This window comes from Seriola dumerili, unplaced genomic scaffold (genome assembly GCF_002260705.1).
Source record: "Seriola dumerili isolate Sdu_G_001 unplaced genomic scaffold, Sdu_1.0 BDQW01000378.1, whole genome shotgun sequence".
NCBI lineage: Eukaryota > Metazoa > Chordata > Actinopteri > Carangiformes > Carangidae > Seriola > Seriola dumerili.
Window position 1 is genome coordinate 1,771,515 of NW_019174633.1, and position 14,101 is coordinate 1,785,615.

At 43.0% G+C, this 14,101-nt stretch overlaps 1 protein-coding gene across 1 annotated transcript in view; it reads left to right on the forward strand.

The window, feature by feature from the left end:
• LOC111233181 (triple functional domain protein) overlaps window positions 1-14,101 on the forward strand; it is a 70,715-nt gene that overhangs the window by 19,227 nt on the left and 37,387 nt on the right. Inside the window, exons 3-4 of the mRNA XM_022760937.1 lie at window positions 9,661-9,735; window positions 12,668-12,782. Coding sequence (XP_022616658.1) covers window positions 9,661-9,735; window positions 12,668-12,782 — 190 coding nt within the window. The remainder of the gene's footprint in view (window positions 1-9,660; window positions 9,736-12,667; window positions 12,783-14,101) is intronic.

Sequence of the window (14,101 nt, forward strand, 5' to 3'; positions counted from 1 at the left end):
TAATGGCAGCTAAAAATATGGGCACATATTGCTCTATCATCAGAGGAAACAATAGGCTGTAATTACATGTTCTTTCTTGTTAACTCGTTACCTACTTGTCTGTGTGTGTACAGTGGCATAGCCAGTGCCAGCTGTACCCACAGTTGGTACATTGTTGGTTGAGTGCCAAGGCTCTGTTTGATCACAACAGCCAATCAGATCAGCCCTTTTTGTTTCTGCGTTGTCCAGTCGGGCAACACTGAGCGGTGCAGCAGCCAATCAGAGCTGCTCTACTAGGAGAGAGAGGCAGATTGAAGCTCCCAGTCAGAAGTAAAGTAGGCTCATGGCAGCTCAGACAGAAGGAGATGAATAAGACAGTGTTTCTGGCTGTGAATAACAACACAAAGCACAAAAAATGGCAACTGTAACATAGAGAAAAGATGGGAACAAAAAGACGGAGGGTTCATGTTATGAAAGAAGGAACATGGGAGGTGTCAAACAAAGAAGTCAGGGCAGGTGAGGTGTTGCGTTGGCAAGAGAGAGCGATAAAGAGGGAAACACAATAGAATGGACCTGATGAACAATATGGTGCTGCTCTCCCGGCGTCCTCAGTGTGTCCTCAGTACGTCTCAAACACCTGCATCACTAAGACCCTTTTTACACCAAGACTAGTGTGTATATGTGGGTTTTCCTACCTGGGTAAACTTGCTAAAGATAGGTGATTGGCTCCGTTCCCAGGGCCAGTAGACGAGTTTGCCGTTCTGTGTTTCTCTCTCATGTGTCTTGTCAACGTCACAAACGCATCGGACAACAGTACAAAGAGAGGTCAGGGTCTCTGCTATGGCTGCTATTTGCTTCAGTCTCTTCTAACTCAACGCTGACGGAATGACTCGTGTCGTAGCATTGCACTAGATAAGGGGAGAAAATTGGTATCCACCCAGTTGTCATGTTTCCACCACTGCCGGTCAGAGCTGGAGCCGATAAATACCAATGACTACTGCAGAGTCATTTGACCCGGGAATGAATGCTGCCATTTCTCTGCGAAGACAAAAGCCAGATGTTAGTGGGCTTTTTGTCCAGTGTGAGAGGGGCTTTAGTGGGTTTAAATATACAACAGTTTCACAGACACATTTGCGCCATGTTTCTTTGTATCCAGTAAAACACATCCAGATTTGCAGCAATTGATAATTGATTGAGCAATTGTACAATCGTAGCTTAGAAAATGTAACTAGGCATGGCAGGTCTGTCGAGCTTTGGATTTTACCATATGTGAAAGTGGCGTGCATGACGCTGTAGTAAGAGCATTTATAGAAACCAAAAACACAACTGAGCAGTAGTTCCAAGGCCAAGGGGCATTAAAAGTGGAACCATACTTTTTGAAAAGACAAACAAAACAAGCATGAATTTAAACACTGTCTTCATACAAGTACATAAGCTAAGCAGCTAAACACGGCCGTGTTAAAATGAAATCATATATTTTTCATTATCATACTTACAATACTAGCGTCACACTGAAAGACAAGAGTGATGCGGCTTCTTAATTTCTTCTAATGGGTCATAAGTAGCCATCATGAGCATGTTTAAGGCTCCCGTTGCAAGTCAGATGGAAACGTTTAAAAGTGTTTTCAACCAACGAATCCGACTAATGTTAGCTTAACCATTCAGCTAGATACACCTGATAATCAAATGCCAGCAACAGTCTAAACTTCAGCTGGACAAATTGACGTTTGTCGGCAAAGAAATTAATTCTGGGATCAAGGATCGATTGTTTCAAAAATTACTACAGAATTTCAATGGTAAATCTGACACAATTTCTTTGTAAAGAATGGAAAGCTTGACAGGTTTTGCGAGGTCGATTTCCTGCCACACTTTAGGCCAATTTATGATTTCACAAGCTGAATCTGTCTTTAGACCATTATGTATAGTGTTTTCCACATTAGAGTTTTCGTTGTAAGGAAGGAAATGCCTCTGAAACAACATTTACACCATGGGAAACATAAAACACGTTCATGCATACTTCAGTTAATCAATATAAAGTGTCAAAATCAAATGACTTCCATTCCAGCCTTTCCCACATTGTAAAACAATGTAGTATTCATGAATGAAATAAGCATGCAGTCAAATAAAACTACACTGGCCAGTATCTAGGTTTTTACAAGCAGGGTTTCTTAGAGGATGTAGGTCAGGGGTCCAGGTCACGGACGCCCTATTCCTGTCCACTCCCTCAGCCTCAAGGAATTCCTGCCATTCCCACACATCCCTCAGCAAGGAATTTCTGGCACGCTGCGAATGTGGGAAGTCCACAACTATGCAGGGATGCACACATGTGCGCGGTTCTGGTTTCTCTTGACCCGTAACAGCTGGTTCAGAAACGATGTGTGTCCAAGTCAGCTGCGGGGGAGCCATTATGAGATTATGCCTGCGTGTAACTGCTCTTTAATCTGACGAGGAAGATGCTGTGAGTGTGTGCTGCGCTCATTTCGTGGTATGCAGGCAACTTGTCCCCTCCCTCCGCTGACTGACCACCCGTCCCACCACCCGTCCCATCTGTCAGGGTCCAGGCAGCTGTTGCATTTTCTCTCTCCGTTTTTTTTTTTTTTTTTTTTTGTAAACAGAAACACACTCACTCCGACCCCTCCCTGAGGTATTTGTCACAACCTCTCTGGGGGAGACTTGTGTAAGTGTTGTTGAGTAATTTACTTTGTTGTATCAGCCAATCTAATGCCCACTTGACCTCTGGGAGGCCCCTACAAGTCTCAAGCCTCTGAGGTGTGTGCAGAGTGTTGACATATTTTATCACCACATTACACACACACACACACACACACACACACACACACACACACACACACACACACACACATGCAAAGGATGATGAACATTTCTGGCATTTCCCTCTCATCCCTTGCCCCATTCTCGCTGAGGGGTGTAGCAGTGTTGCTGTCTTTCATCATTGGCCATCTCATTCAGCACTAGTGACCCAGGAAATATTGGGACTGACTTTGGTTTAGGAGAGATTGATCTAGTTGATGCTGCGTTTTTGTCGCAGGGGATGGACGAGCTTCCTGGAAAATACTGCTCACCTCAGCTTTCGGAGAGTAAATTATTCTTGGGAATTTAGGGCTCGGCAATGGACTTTGGTTTCTTTGGATTCCTGAATTTAGACATCATCAAATAGGTAATAATAACCTTCTCAGCTGTTGCGAATGGCTTATTGATTGTAAATGAAATGAGGCATGTAATGAAATTGCATATTTAACCACAATTTGTCATAGTATTTTAAATCTCATGCATCACAGCACAAAAGAGAGTAACATAAAGTTACTTGACACAGCATGGTTCTCCAGTATCTCAACATCAGGACTTGTGTGAAAACACACACACACACACACACACACACACACACACACACACACACACACACACACTGGTGTATTGTTCAGAGTCCAGAAATGTTAACTTTGAGTTGTTCTATATTGTATTACGAGAAGTATTTTATCCACTTCTCTGTACAGGTGACAGGGTTGCAAGGTCTTCAGTGTTTTATCGGCTGTAATGTTTCTTAGTTTACAGTTTCCTTTCACTCTTTATTTCAGTGTTGTGTCTGTCGTAGATACACTGTCGTTTATTACAGTAGAAAGTGAACTGTGATCAACTATGACTCCTCCCTCTGACATTATCAGTTGTGTAAGTTGAAGTATAGATAGTCATCTAAGCAGCTTAAATGGTCCAGTCAAGTCTGGAAGCTGTTCTCTATTAATGAGGTGTTTTATCATAATCATGAGGGAACTGTGTGATATTTCTACATAACAACAGAAATACATTGTTTTCTCAGGATAACAAACTTTAAAACAAAAGTGAGCACCCTAAAACCATTACTTATCTCTTTTATAGTGAGATCATTAAGTCCTAATCGCTAGAAGTTGTGACCGTGAGATAATGAACCTAAATACAAACCACCACAGCAGCTCAGTGGTTTCCTGTGTATTCACTCCTGAGCGCTGAAACTGGGATCATAGTGTGTAGTTACGTATTTATGCACTTTTTACCTTTATGCTGAATTCTGGGTTTAATAAACACTGACACATTTAGACACGTCCAGATGTGTAAGCTGTACAGTGTGATACTGTTGGCCACCGAGTGGCTCCACTGGGGTGATGGCAGGGAATGAAAGACTTTGATGTTTGTTTGATTTCATATCTAAGCCTCTGCTGCACTGTAAGGGTTTTCCCCATCAATCCCCTCAGTCTCCTAACGCTAAGCAGCTTCTCAGGGAGCATAAATGCAGTGCAGGCATATTATAATCATTACCCCTCCTACACATTGAGGATTACCTCCAGGAACCCGCCTTTCCAAAAGACAGGCAGATTAGCAGCTCACCTAATGCCGACATGAGGTGCGCACCGACGCCGCACATCCACACTGTGTGCTAGTCGTTGGAAGTAGTCTGCACCGATAGCTGTTGTTTCTGCTTGGAAATGTTTGCACCAGCTTTTCCATATGGACGTGTAGACAGCACCGAAATGGGTGGTTTTGGTTGTCTGCTGGATTGGAATATCTCCCCTCAGGAATCCCAGGATTAGCCTCAGCTGCTGCGACCGTGCCCACAATGGATTGGGATCCCTTCAGCACATCGGCCCGTCAGTCTATCATTAGCTGACGGTAGCAGTGGACTACGTTTCTCCGTCAGCGAGCGAAGCCAAATCCACAGCAATTTATGGATTTTTTTACAATTTGTGGAAGAATTATCAAGCATGACTTGCTGGGCAACCAATCACAAGTGGCAGTATGCCCAGACTGGCTCCACCCTCATCCAGCTGACAGGTACAATATCATGTCTAGGGGTGGGTGTGGTGGGGGGGTGGGGGGGTGGCGGCAATTAAACATCCAACATGAGGTCATTTCCCTTATTTTCTGCTTTACGCTCCTCCCTCCTCTGATAAATTTAGTTTTTAAATTTCTTCATAGTACTCGGAGAGACAGACAAAGTAAAGGAGGGAATGAAATGACATGATGCGTTTGACGGGTTTGACTTCGTGCATCATCACCATCTATGTCTTACCCTCCCTCTGTGAGACTCTCCACCTGTCGTTTCCCACCCGCTCCCTCTCTGCCTTCCTCTCCCTCACTCTCAACTGTCCCCTCATACCCTCTCTCTCTCTCTCTCTCTCTCTCTCTCTCTCTCTCTCTCACACACATACACACTCTCATACTCTCAGCCTAGTTACGACACAATGACACGTGTCATTATCTCACACATTTTTTTTTTGTCTTTGCCACTTCTTTAGTTCTTTTGCTCATCATTCATCCGGAAAACCCTCCTTCTCCTATGCATGTGTTTCCATGTGTGTGTGTGTGTTTCCGTGTGTGTGTGTGTTTGTGTGTGTGTGTGTGTTGGGTGGGTGTGACCTGGCCACTCTATATTTAGCTGCTGTGCCACTTTCTCCAGTCCCAGAGCACTGCAGAGCACGGGGAAGTGATGTGTCTGTGTGGTTACACTTACCTTTTTTTGTGTTTGGTGAAATAGAAAATCCACACAAAAAATACTTAAGCACAGTTTAAATACCTCAACTGCAGGTTTACTACAGTCTTCACACTCAGGCTGGTTATTAAATAAGCATGTCATCATGTTCAGATATTTCCAGATAAAATGTCATTTAGATGCTCGTGTACCGAGTCAGAGTCAGTCTGTGGTTGATCTGCAAAAGAGGAGGAAAAAGTTTGGAAGGAGGGAAAGGTTTTCTGGGTTGGAAATGTGTGTGTGTGTGTGTGTGTGTGTTTTTGTGTGTGTGTGTGTGTGTGTGTGTGTTTTTGTGGAGTTTACAGAGGATCATGTGTGTCTGGGCAGACCCTAATCCAGTGGCCGTTAAATTTTACTATACAGTAGCGAATTCACACAGTGCTACAAAGCGCTCACTGTGTGCACACACTCCCTCTACACACTATCTCACATTATCTCACACACATGCACACACGTCGTGGTTTTCTGCTTGTCATCTTGTCAACATTAGGTTTTTCATTGACCTTTGATTATCCCCCTTGCTCAGTGGCAGCAAGCCAATCAGACAGCAAGTTTGCGGGCAACATCAAAGGTAGTCCTTTCTTCAGAAGATGGATCACTCGGTGGTAAAGAAGATGCTGACTGATCCATTTGTGCAGATGCTGTAATTCACCCTCAAAGCGTACACTGCTCAGACAACACGTTTAGCTTCACACAGCAAATGCATCACTGCTATAAATGATGCACACTGATAAACATTATACTGCTCCTTCAGTATAAGGAAATGTTTTCAGGTTGTAATTTCATTTCAAAATTGTGGTGCTAATGTCAGTATTTTCTGACCTGTTATACACTAAACGATTAATCGAATAATTTAAATCTATAGATTCAATAATGAAAATAATTATGAGTTGCAACCATAAGCCCTTGCCTTGTGGATTCATGAAGGGTTGCAGCTAATGTCGTTTTCATTATCGGTTAATCTACTGATTATTTAATCATAATGTCTTTCAAACGTTTTAAAAAAAACATCATCATAATTTCCCAAAACCCAAGGGGATGTGGGAAAACAGGCTAATTTAAATGATGATAAAATGTCAGACAAAATGTCCGCAAATGATTAATAACCGCTGCTCTCCACGGTCCATGTTTGGTTTTCACAAACAGAGGCAGAGCAAGAGCCCTCTGTCTGCACCACCCTCCTCTCATGCCTCATCTATAAAGAACTACAAGCTCAGGCCGTACAGGCAGTGGGAAATGTAGTTGATCATGCTAAACTGTTTTTTTTTTGTTTAGTTTTTTTTTGTGGCACCCTGAGGGACGTCAGGAGACAAAATGAGAGGAAGAAAGAAAAGTAAAAATAGAGACAAGTCCCGACTCTCGATCTCCTCCGGTGGCGGAAAAGAATTAGCATCTCATTAGCATACAGTCATAAATACAGCGACATGCTGAGAGCAGAGACAATTCACTAAGAGTGCCCGAGAGGGGTGTGTGTGTGTGTGTGTGTGTGTGTGTGTGTGTGTGTGTGTGTGTGTGTGTGTGTGTGTGTGTGTGTATTAGTGTTACTCCTCCCTTTTTACATTGTACTTATTGTACTGTTATGTAATACACGGTAACAGTTTGTGTGTGTGTGTGTGTGTGTGTGTGTGTCTTAGCAGTTCACCACCACACTATAAGACACTGTAGACTTACAATGTAGAGGGAGAAAAGGAATTATATAACATCATGTCTTTTCTTTTAGGCTTTCTCTCTTTCTCTGACGATGTTGTGTGAATAGTTCAATCGTGTGTTAGTGATTGACCCAGTACACCTCAGAGAGAAGCTCATTTCATTCTAATTTGTGTTAAACATATGTCTCTCTCGCACCTAATGTTGCTGAGGATGACAAAGAGATCACGAGCAAAAGTCAAAGACAGACGGGGGGCGGAAGAAAAGAAGACACTTGGGTAATGTGACTTGTCTGGGTCATCAGTCACACAAACCAGACCTCTCTGACCGCTCTGTCTGAAGGACAAAATCTGGGCCCATTCTGTCCACCTGCGTGTGTGTGTGTGTGTGTGTGTTTTGAAGCTGAGATGTGACTTTAATCACTTTGGGGTATTGTGTGTCTATATTTAGGAGTTGTTTGAACAGGTTTTCACTTAGTGAATATCTCCTGACACTCATCCATTCACTTCTGACAGACTATGAACAGCACAACTGGGGGTGGGGGGTGGGGATGGGGTGGGGGTGGCACCATCTACGGCACCATCACACCCCTGAGATCCAGCTTGACGTTTAATAGTAATAATAATAGTTTATAGTTCAGGTTATTGCTATGGCTTTTCTTTCTTTCTTTTTTTTTTTTTACATTAATTCTTAAGCCAACCATCCACTTTGCTCCTTCATTTATTCCAGTCAAACCAGTATGTAAAACACATCAGTCCTTGTTAGACCAGAAGATTGTTCCCAAGAAAGAGCTACAGTCATGAGAGAGTCAGCGGTGAGGAAATATTAAACCTTTTATGAAGCAAACTGAAGGTTCAGCTGCCATTGTGTGATGCATCAGTGAATATGTGTTAAGTTCTAGCAGACATTTATTTATAGGAAAATTTCACAGATTAGTAGTTTAAGAGAAGGCAAACAGAGTTGAAGTGGGTAAAGTAACTTTATTTATATTCATTTTTTCTCAGCTGACAGCTTGTTGGCCTTCTCTAATAGTGCCATTTAGAAAATCCTCTGACTGTGGTTTGTACAGTAGGTGGAGGGAAATTTTGAAAGCTGAGATGTCTCAATTTCCAAATTGAGAACATACAGTCAGTTGACAATGCCCGGGATTCAAAAGGTTACAAGAAAATGTATTGAATAGGGCAGCTGGAGTCATAATTGTAGTTCCATGGTTTGCCATTTTGTACAGACATTTGTGGCTCCCAGCAGATGAATCCTGATGACTTTGGTGCTCCTAAGACATTTGTAGTCTCATCAATTATTGGATGGGTAGCGATGAAGTTTGGTGCAGGACCAGGGCTGCACATTTAATCGAAATATTATCATGTCACAACATACCATAAAAAAAATGGTGCTACAGGGATTCCCCGGCCTACAAATCAAACTTAAGGGGAACATGCTTGTTTGGTACAAGCCCGAACAAAACATCATCCTCATTTTTATATTTTGTTCAGTGAAAATGAAATGGAAAAATCACTACTCACACTGAAATCCTCACTTGTATTGCAATCTCAACATCTGCCGAAATATGATGATTTTGATAAATAAATAATTAATTTTTTTTGCATATCATTCAGCCCTCGTGCAGACATTCACAGTCCCTTGAAGGTAAATTGGAATAACTCTGGTGATCTCATGACTTTCTGCGCCGTACTATCACCAGGTCAAAAATTCAATTCAGTGCTGGTTTATGACCAAATACCTTACAAACGAAAGGCTTTCCCGTCAGCCTCAGCTAATTAGCAACTAACATGCAAAACTAATGTGGTTAACATGGTGAACATACCAGCTAAACATCAGCATGTTAATTCAGCTCAAAGCACCGCTGTGCTACAGCCTCACAGAGGTGCTAGCATGGCTGTAGACTCTTGGTTAATCCTCATGAATATGGCTTTTTTTCCCCCAACACTTACTGCTAGTCACTCGCCACTCGGGAGTCCTCTTAATATCTTCAGTATTTTATGGTGTTAAGTTTTAACTCCCGTTAATGGGAACTGAAATGGTCTTTGGTGAGTAATGTTTCTTTACCCCATTTCACCTCTGTTACAGCACGAGCTACAACAGCTCTTTGTTTCCCCTGAACTTCCCCTGAATTTGGCCTCACTTTGTCTCACCATTACTGTTTCTCCAACCACAGCCTCTGTTCTTCCTTTTGGACCGTGTGTGTGTGTGTGTGTGTATGTGAGTGAGTGTGTGTGAGTGTGTGAGACCGTGTGTGGGAGAGACTTTTTCCTCATGATGCAAGCAATACGAAATGGGACTAAATCCCTTGCGTTCAAAAGCTGCAGATCTCAGATTACAAGTGGACAAAATCTGCTCCGTCCCAAATAATCTGCCCTCAAGGAAAAAAAAAAAGGGTCATGGCAGATCAACTGGGAAAGAACAGGCAGAAAATGGACATGCTTCTTTTTTTTTCTTCATTCAAATCTGATTGTCTTGTTTTCTTCTTCCCCCCTTTTTTTCTCCCCATCCAGGTTTCAGGAGAAATGAGGAGATGAGAGCAATGGAGGTGCTTCCCATCCTCAAAGAAAAAGTTGCCTTTTTGTCAGGTAAGATTATGTGTTGTGTTGTCAGTGTGTTGTGTGTATGTGTATGTGTGTGTGTGTGTGTGTGTGTGTGTGTGTGTGTGTGTGTGTGTGTGTGTGTGTGTGTGTGTGTGTGTGTGTGTGTGTGTGTGTGTGTGTGTCTAGTCTCACAACTCTGCCAACCCAGGCTGTCTGATCATGGTAGACAAGGCTAATGAAACATGAAGTAGAGTCTTTAGTTTACATGGACACACAGCTCCCAGGTACTGAACTGTACACATATCTTTGTATGTAGCACCTTCCTCTCTCAGTCTGTCACATGCACAGGCACACACACACACATACACACACACACACAAAGACAAAGTGGTCATCATAATAAGCCGTGACTCACAGGGTCACACTGAGGCCTAGACACTTAACCCTGGACCCTTCCTCACACTCATACATACACACACACACACACACACACACACAAACACACACACACACACACACACACACACACACAGCCTTCCATTGTTTAGTCAGTATCAGAGTAGAGAGCTACAGCTGCCTGTGTCTTTGCTCCCTCCAAGTAAAGCTCAACCATGTCCGACACACACTGACACTCACACTCACACACACACACACACACACACACACACACACACACACACACACACACACGCTTGAGTCGTGCCAGGGAAAACTCACAGGAGGCCGAGCTGGAGATATAGACTGCCAAGAACATCCAGCAGGATTATTTGTACAACACACAAAAACATTATTCAGCTTGTGCAAGTGTGTGCGCACGCGCGCGCGTGTGTGTGTGTGTGACAGTGTGTATTATCATCACATGTATCTATGTGCAGGCAGATGCATTGGAAAAACCTTCATACAGTGGGTCGCAGCCGGGCCAAATGGAATAACAAAGTGTAATGTGTGTGTGCGCGTGTGCCATATGCACACTCTTCTTTGGTCTCCTTGTGTGTGCAGCAAAGGTCACAGGCAGAAACACAATGATGAGGACGATGACTCAGACAAACAGACAGAAATTGAGAGAGGGAGAGACGGAGCGGCGTTACTATGGAGATGACTTACTGTCAGCTACCGCATCCCATAGTAGTCACTGGTGGAATAATTGGCTTTGAAATGAAGGAGGGAGGGAGGCAGAGGAGGAACCGCTGGTGAAAAGGAGGGTAAATGAGCTAAGCCTATTATCCCAGATCTGGTCCCTTAATAAATCGGCCATGTTCGTCCTCACTCATGTTTGCCTGCTTGCCACGTGAGCGTTTGATTTTCTCCTCTGAGCAGCCGGGTTGAGCCTACGGGCGCACAACAACCCGACTGAACTCACTAATTTGTGGGCTGAGCGCAGTCAGCCTGTGTTTACAAGTTCCCATGTGAGTGAAGCTGCTCTCTGCTTCTGCAACTGGTCAGGGGCTTTTAGAGCAAAAATATCATTATTATAGTACCAGATATTTGTAAGTCAGTCTCATGACTGTGTACTGTAAATAGTAAATGTTACCCAACTACCAGTTAGAATGACAAAATAATATTCATACGGTTGGATTCGGGCTGGGATTCTCTTGAATGTAGAAATATTGTAAACATGCAAAATGTCAAATATGCAAAAATTGCACATGATACAAGGTTAAGGCAAACAGCAACCATTCACTTAGCCGGCATGTGTTTGGAATGAGTAAATTTAAATTTAAATTTGAATATAAATATTTATATATTTTAGCCATGCTCAGTCCAAACTGAAATATCTCGGCAACTATTCGACAGATACACATTAAATTTTGTGCCGACATTGATGATCCCTGGAGGATGAATCCTACTGACTGTGATAATACATTTACTTATCTAGTGAATTATCTCAACATCTGCCTGATAGATTGGCACAAGACTTTGTGAAGATGTTCAGTGTCCTCAGATGATGTATCCCACTGGCTTTAGAGACCCCCTGACTTTTCCCCCAGCGCCATCACGAGGCTTATGTTTGTGGTTGTAGTGGTGTCGTGAAATGTCTCGTCGACAATTTGATGGATTGCCATGAAAGTTTCTATTGATATTAAAAAAAAAAAAACCCAGCAACATTCCCATCAGCCTCAGCTGCGCTTACTCCGCAAACATTAGCATGCAACACGCCAAACTAAAACAGTGAAACGGTAAACGTTATACCTGCTATACATCAGCATGTTAGCATTGTCGCTGTGAGCATGTTGTCATGCTAACATTTGCATTTAGCCTGTCAGCTGCTGGCATGGCCATAGACTCCTGTTTCCGTTGTGTTCAGACCTGAGCACGGATCAAAGATAAAACCTGAGGATTTCAGGCTCTTAGCTTGTTAACAGAAACACTTAAGTGTTAACAGGAGAAAATGCAGCTTCTGATACACAGAACTTGTACGAACAGAAACACGTAGGTGGACACAACCTGCAGTAAAGCTCCAGATGTGTGTTGTTGCATTGTGGACGACTTTGTGAATTGAATCATTCCTGTCTCCGCTGATTTTAGATATTCTGTGTTATAGTTATAGAGTGTCTGCCTTGTATTATTAGCCTGCTCCCCATTCATTTTGGGTTTCCTGCAGAGAAAATAGTAAATCAAATCTATTGTACGTGTGTTGCCAACGGCGATGAATTTAGCAGGCTCAGCATTTCATATTTGTCAAGCCTTTCACTCATTTATTGGATTAGCTAATTTGCTACGATAATACCTTTTTATACTCCAGTCAGATTCTTGCTGATTTGGTGAAACAAATATAACACTCATGTCAAACAGCTTTCCAACGTTACCTGTTTAATAGGACGCTGGGAATTGTTAGATCTTAATTGCAGTGTATTACTACGTTGCTACCAAAGTAGATATAAATACACACTTGTATTTTCTTTCATGTTTCTAATCAAACGCTCTGTGTGTGTTTGTGTCTGTCTCTGTGTGTGTGTGTGTGTGTGTATCGCCTCAGGTGGCAGAGACAGGCGCGGTGGTCCAGTGTTAACGTTTCCATCACGCAGCAACCATGACAGAATACGAACGGACGACCTGAGAAGACTGATCGCCTACCTCGCCGGCATCCCCAGGTTGTGCATTCATTACATTTGTACTATGATGTGTGTGTGAGCACAGTACGTGTGTGTGTGTGTGTGTGTGTGTGAGAGTTGTCATGTTTTTAAGAGCGAAGGATAAGCAATGTCTTGAAATGAACAAACACCCAGAGCAAGTGGATGAGGCTCTGTAAGCGAACACGTGAGGGAGCTGAGATGAGCATGTGAGGGGCCAGCGAGGAATGGGGGAGAGAAATAATTCAAGACCAGTTAGGTTGCTGCAGCTTTTTCGCTGCCAAAAAATCAGTTTCAAGACATAGTGAGATGCCGAGATGGAGGGGGAAAGCCTGAGCTGAGAGAGGGATGTATAACAGAAAACAAATGATGGAAGGAAGGATCAGAGAGAAACCAGTGGAGAGAGAGGGAGGGAGAGAGGGAGAGGGAGGGAGGGTGGATTAAAACTGACAGAGACAGAGAGCGCATGTGTGAGGAGGTGTGTGTGTGAGCGAGCGAGGGAGCAAGCGAGCAAGTGTGTGTGGTGTGTGTGTGTGTGTGAAAGCAAAACAAAGTGTCGCAGTAGCTGAAGCAGTGCAGCAGCAGCAGCAGCAGTTACTGTGGACGAGTAGCTCCTCACCTCGCAGGTAAAACATCTCTCCTCTCCATCTCTCTATTTTCCTGTAATCCTGCCTCCCGCCTCCTCCCTCCATCTCATCTCAATCCATCCTCTCCCCATCTACTCTCATCTCCTTCCAAGTCTGTCATCACATTGTCTCTGTATGCTTTTTTTTAAAATTATTTTTATTTTTTTACTTCTTCATATCCCGTAGGCTTTCAAGTCCTCACTGTCATCATGTCACGTTTTGCATATTTCAATCTCTCTCAACTCTGTGGTTTTTTGTGAGCAAAGGTGTTCTATTTTGGGAAAGGCAACATCTGCACACTGCTGCACACTGGCTGGCTGTTACAGAGAGAGAGGGAAAGGTTTGGAAAAGGATGGAGGTATTTGGAGATGCAGTGATAGAAGGATGTTAAAATAATATGTGTAATGATGGTTAACAAAAGATATTCTGTATCTTTCTGATGTGTGAAATTATTAGAAGGTAAAGAAGCGGTTCAGAGTTGTGGATTAAAGAAGTAGTTTTTTGGTGGGAAAGATTCGACGGATGAAGCCAAACTGACGGCGAAATGGTTCTCGAATCGTGAAGACGAATAATAATTTTTTAGATCTTTTATAAAGCTGGCGGATTTTAGTTTCAGGTGTGTCAGTGTATCTCATTTTGTGTGTGTGTGTGTGAGTGTGTGTGTGTGTGTGTTATGTGATAATGATGTCGGCCAGAGCAGAGCACCACAGGGAC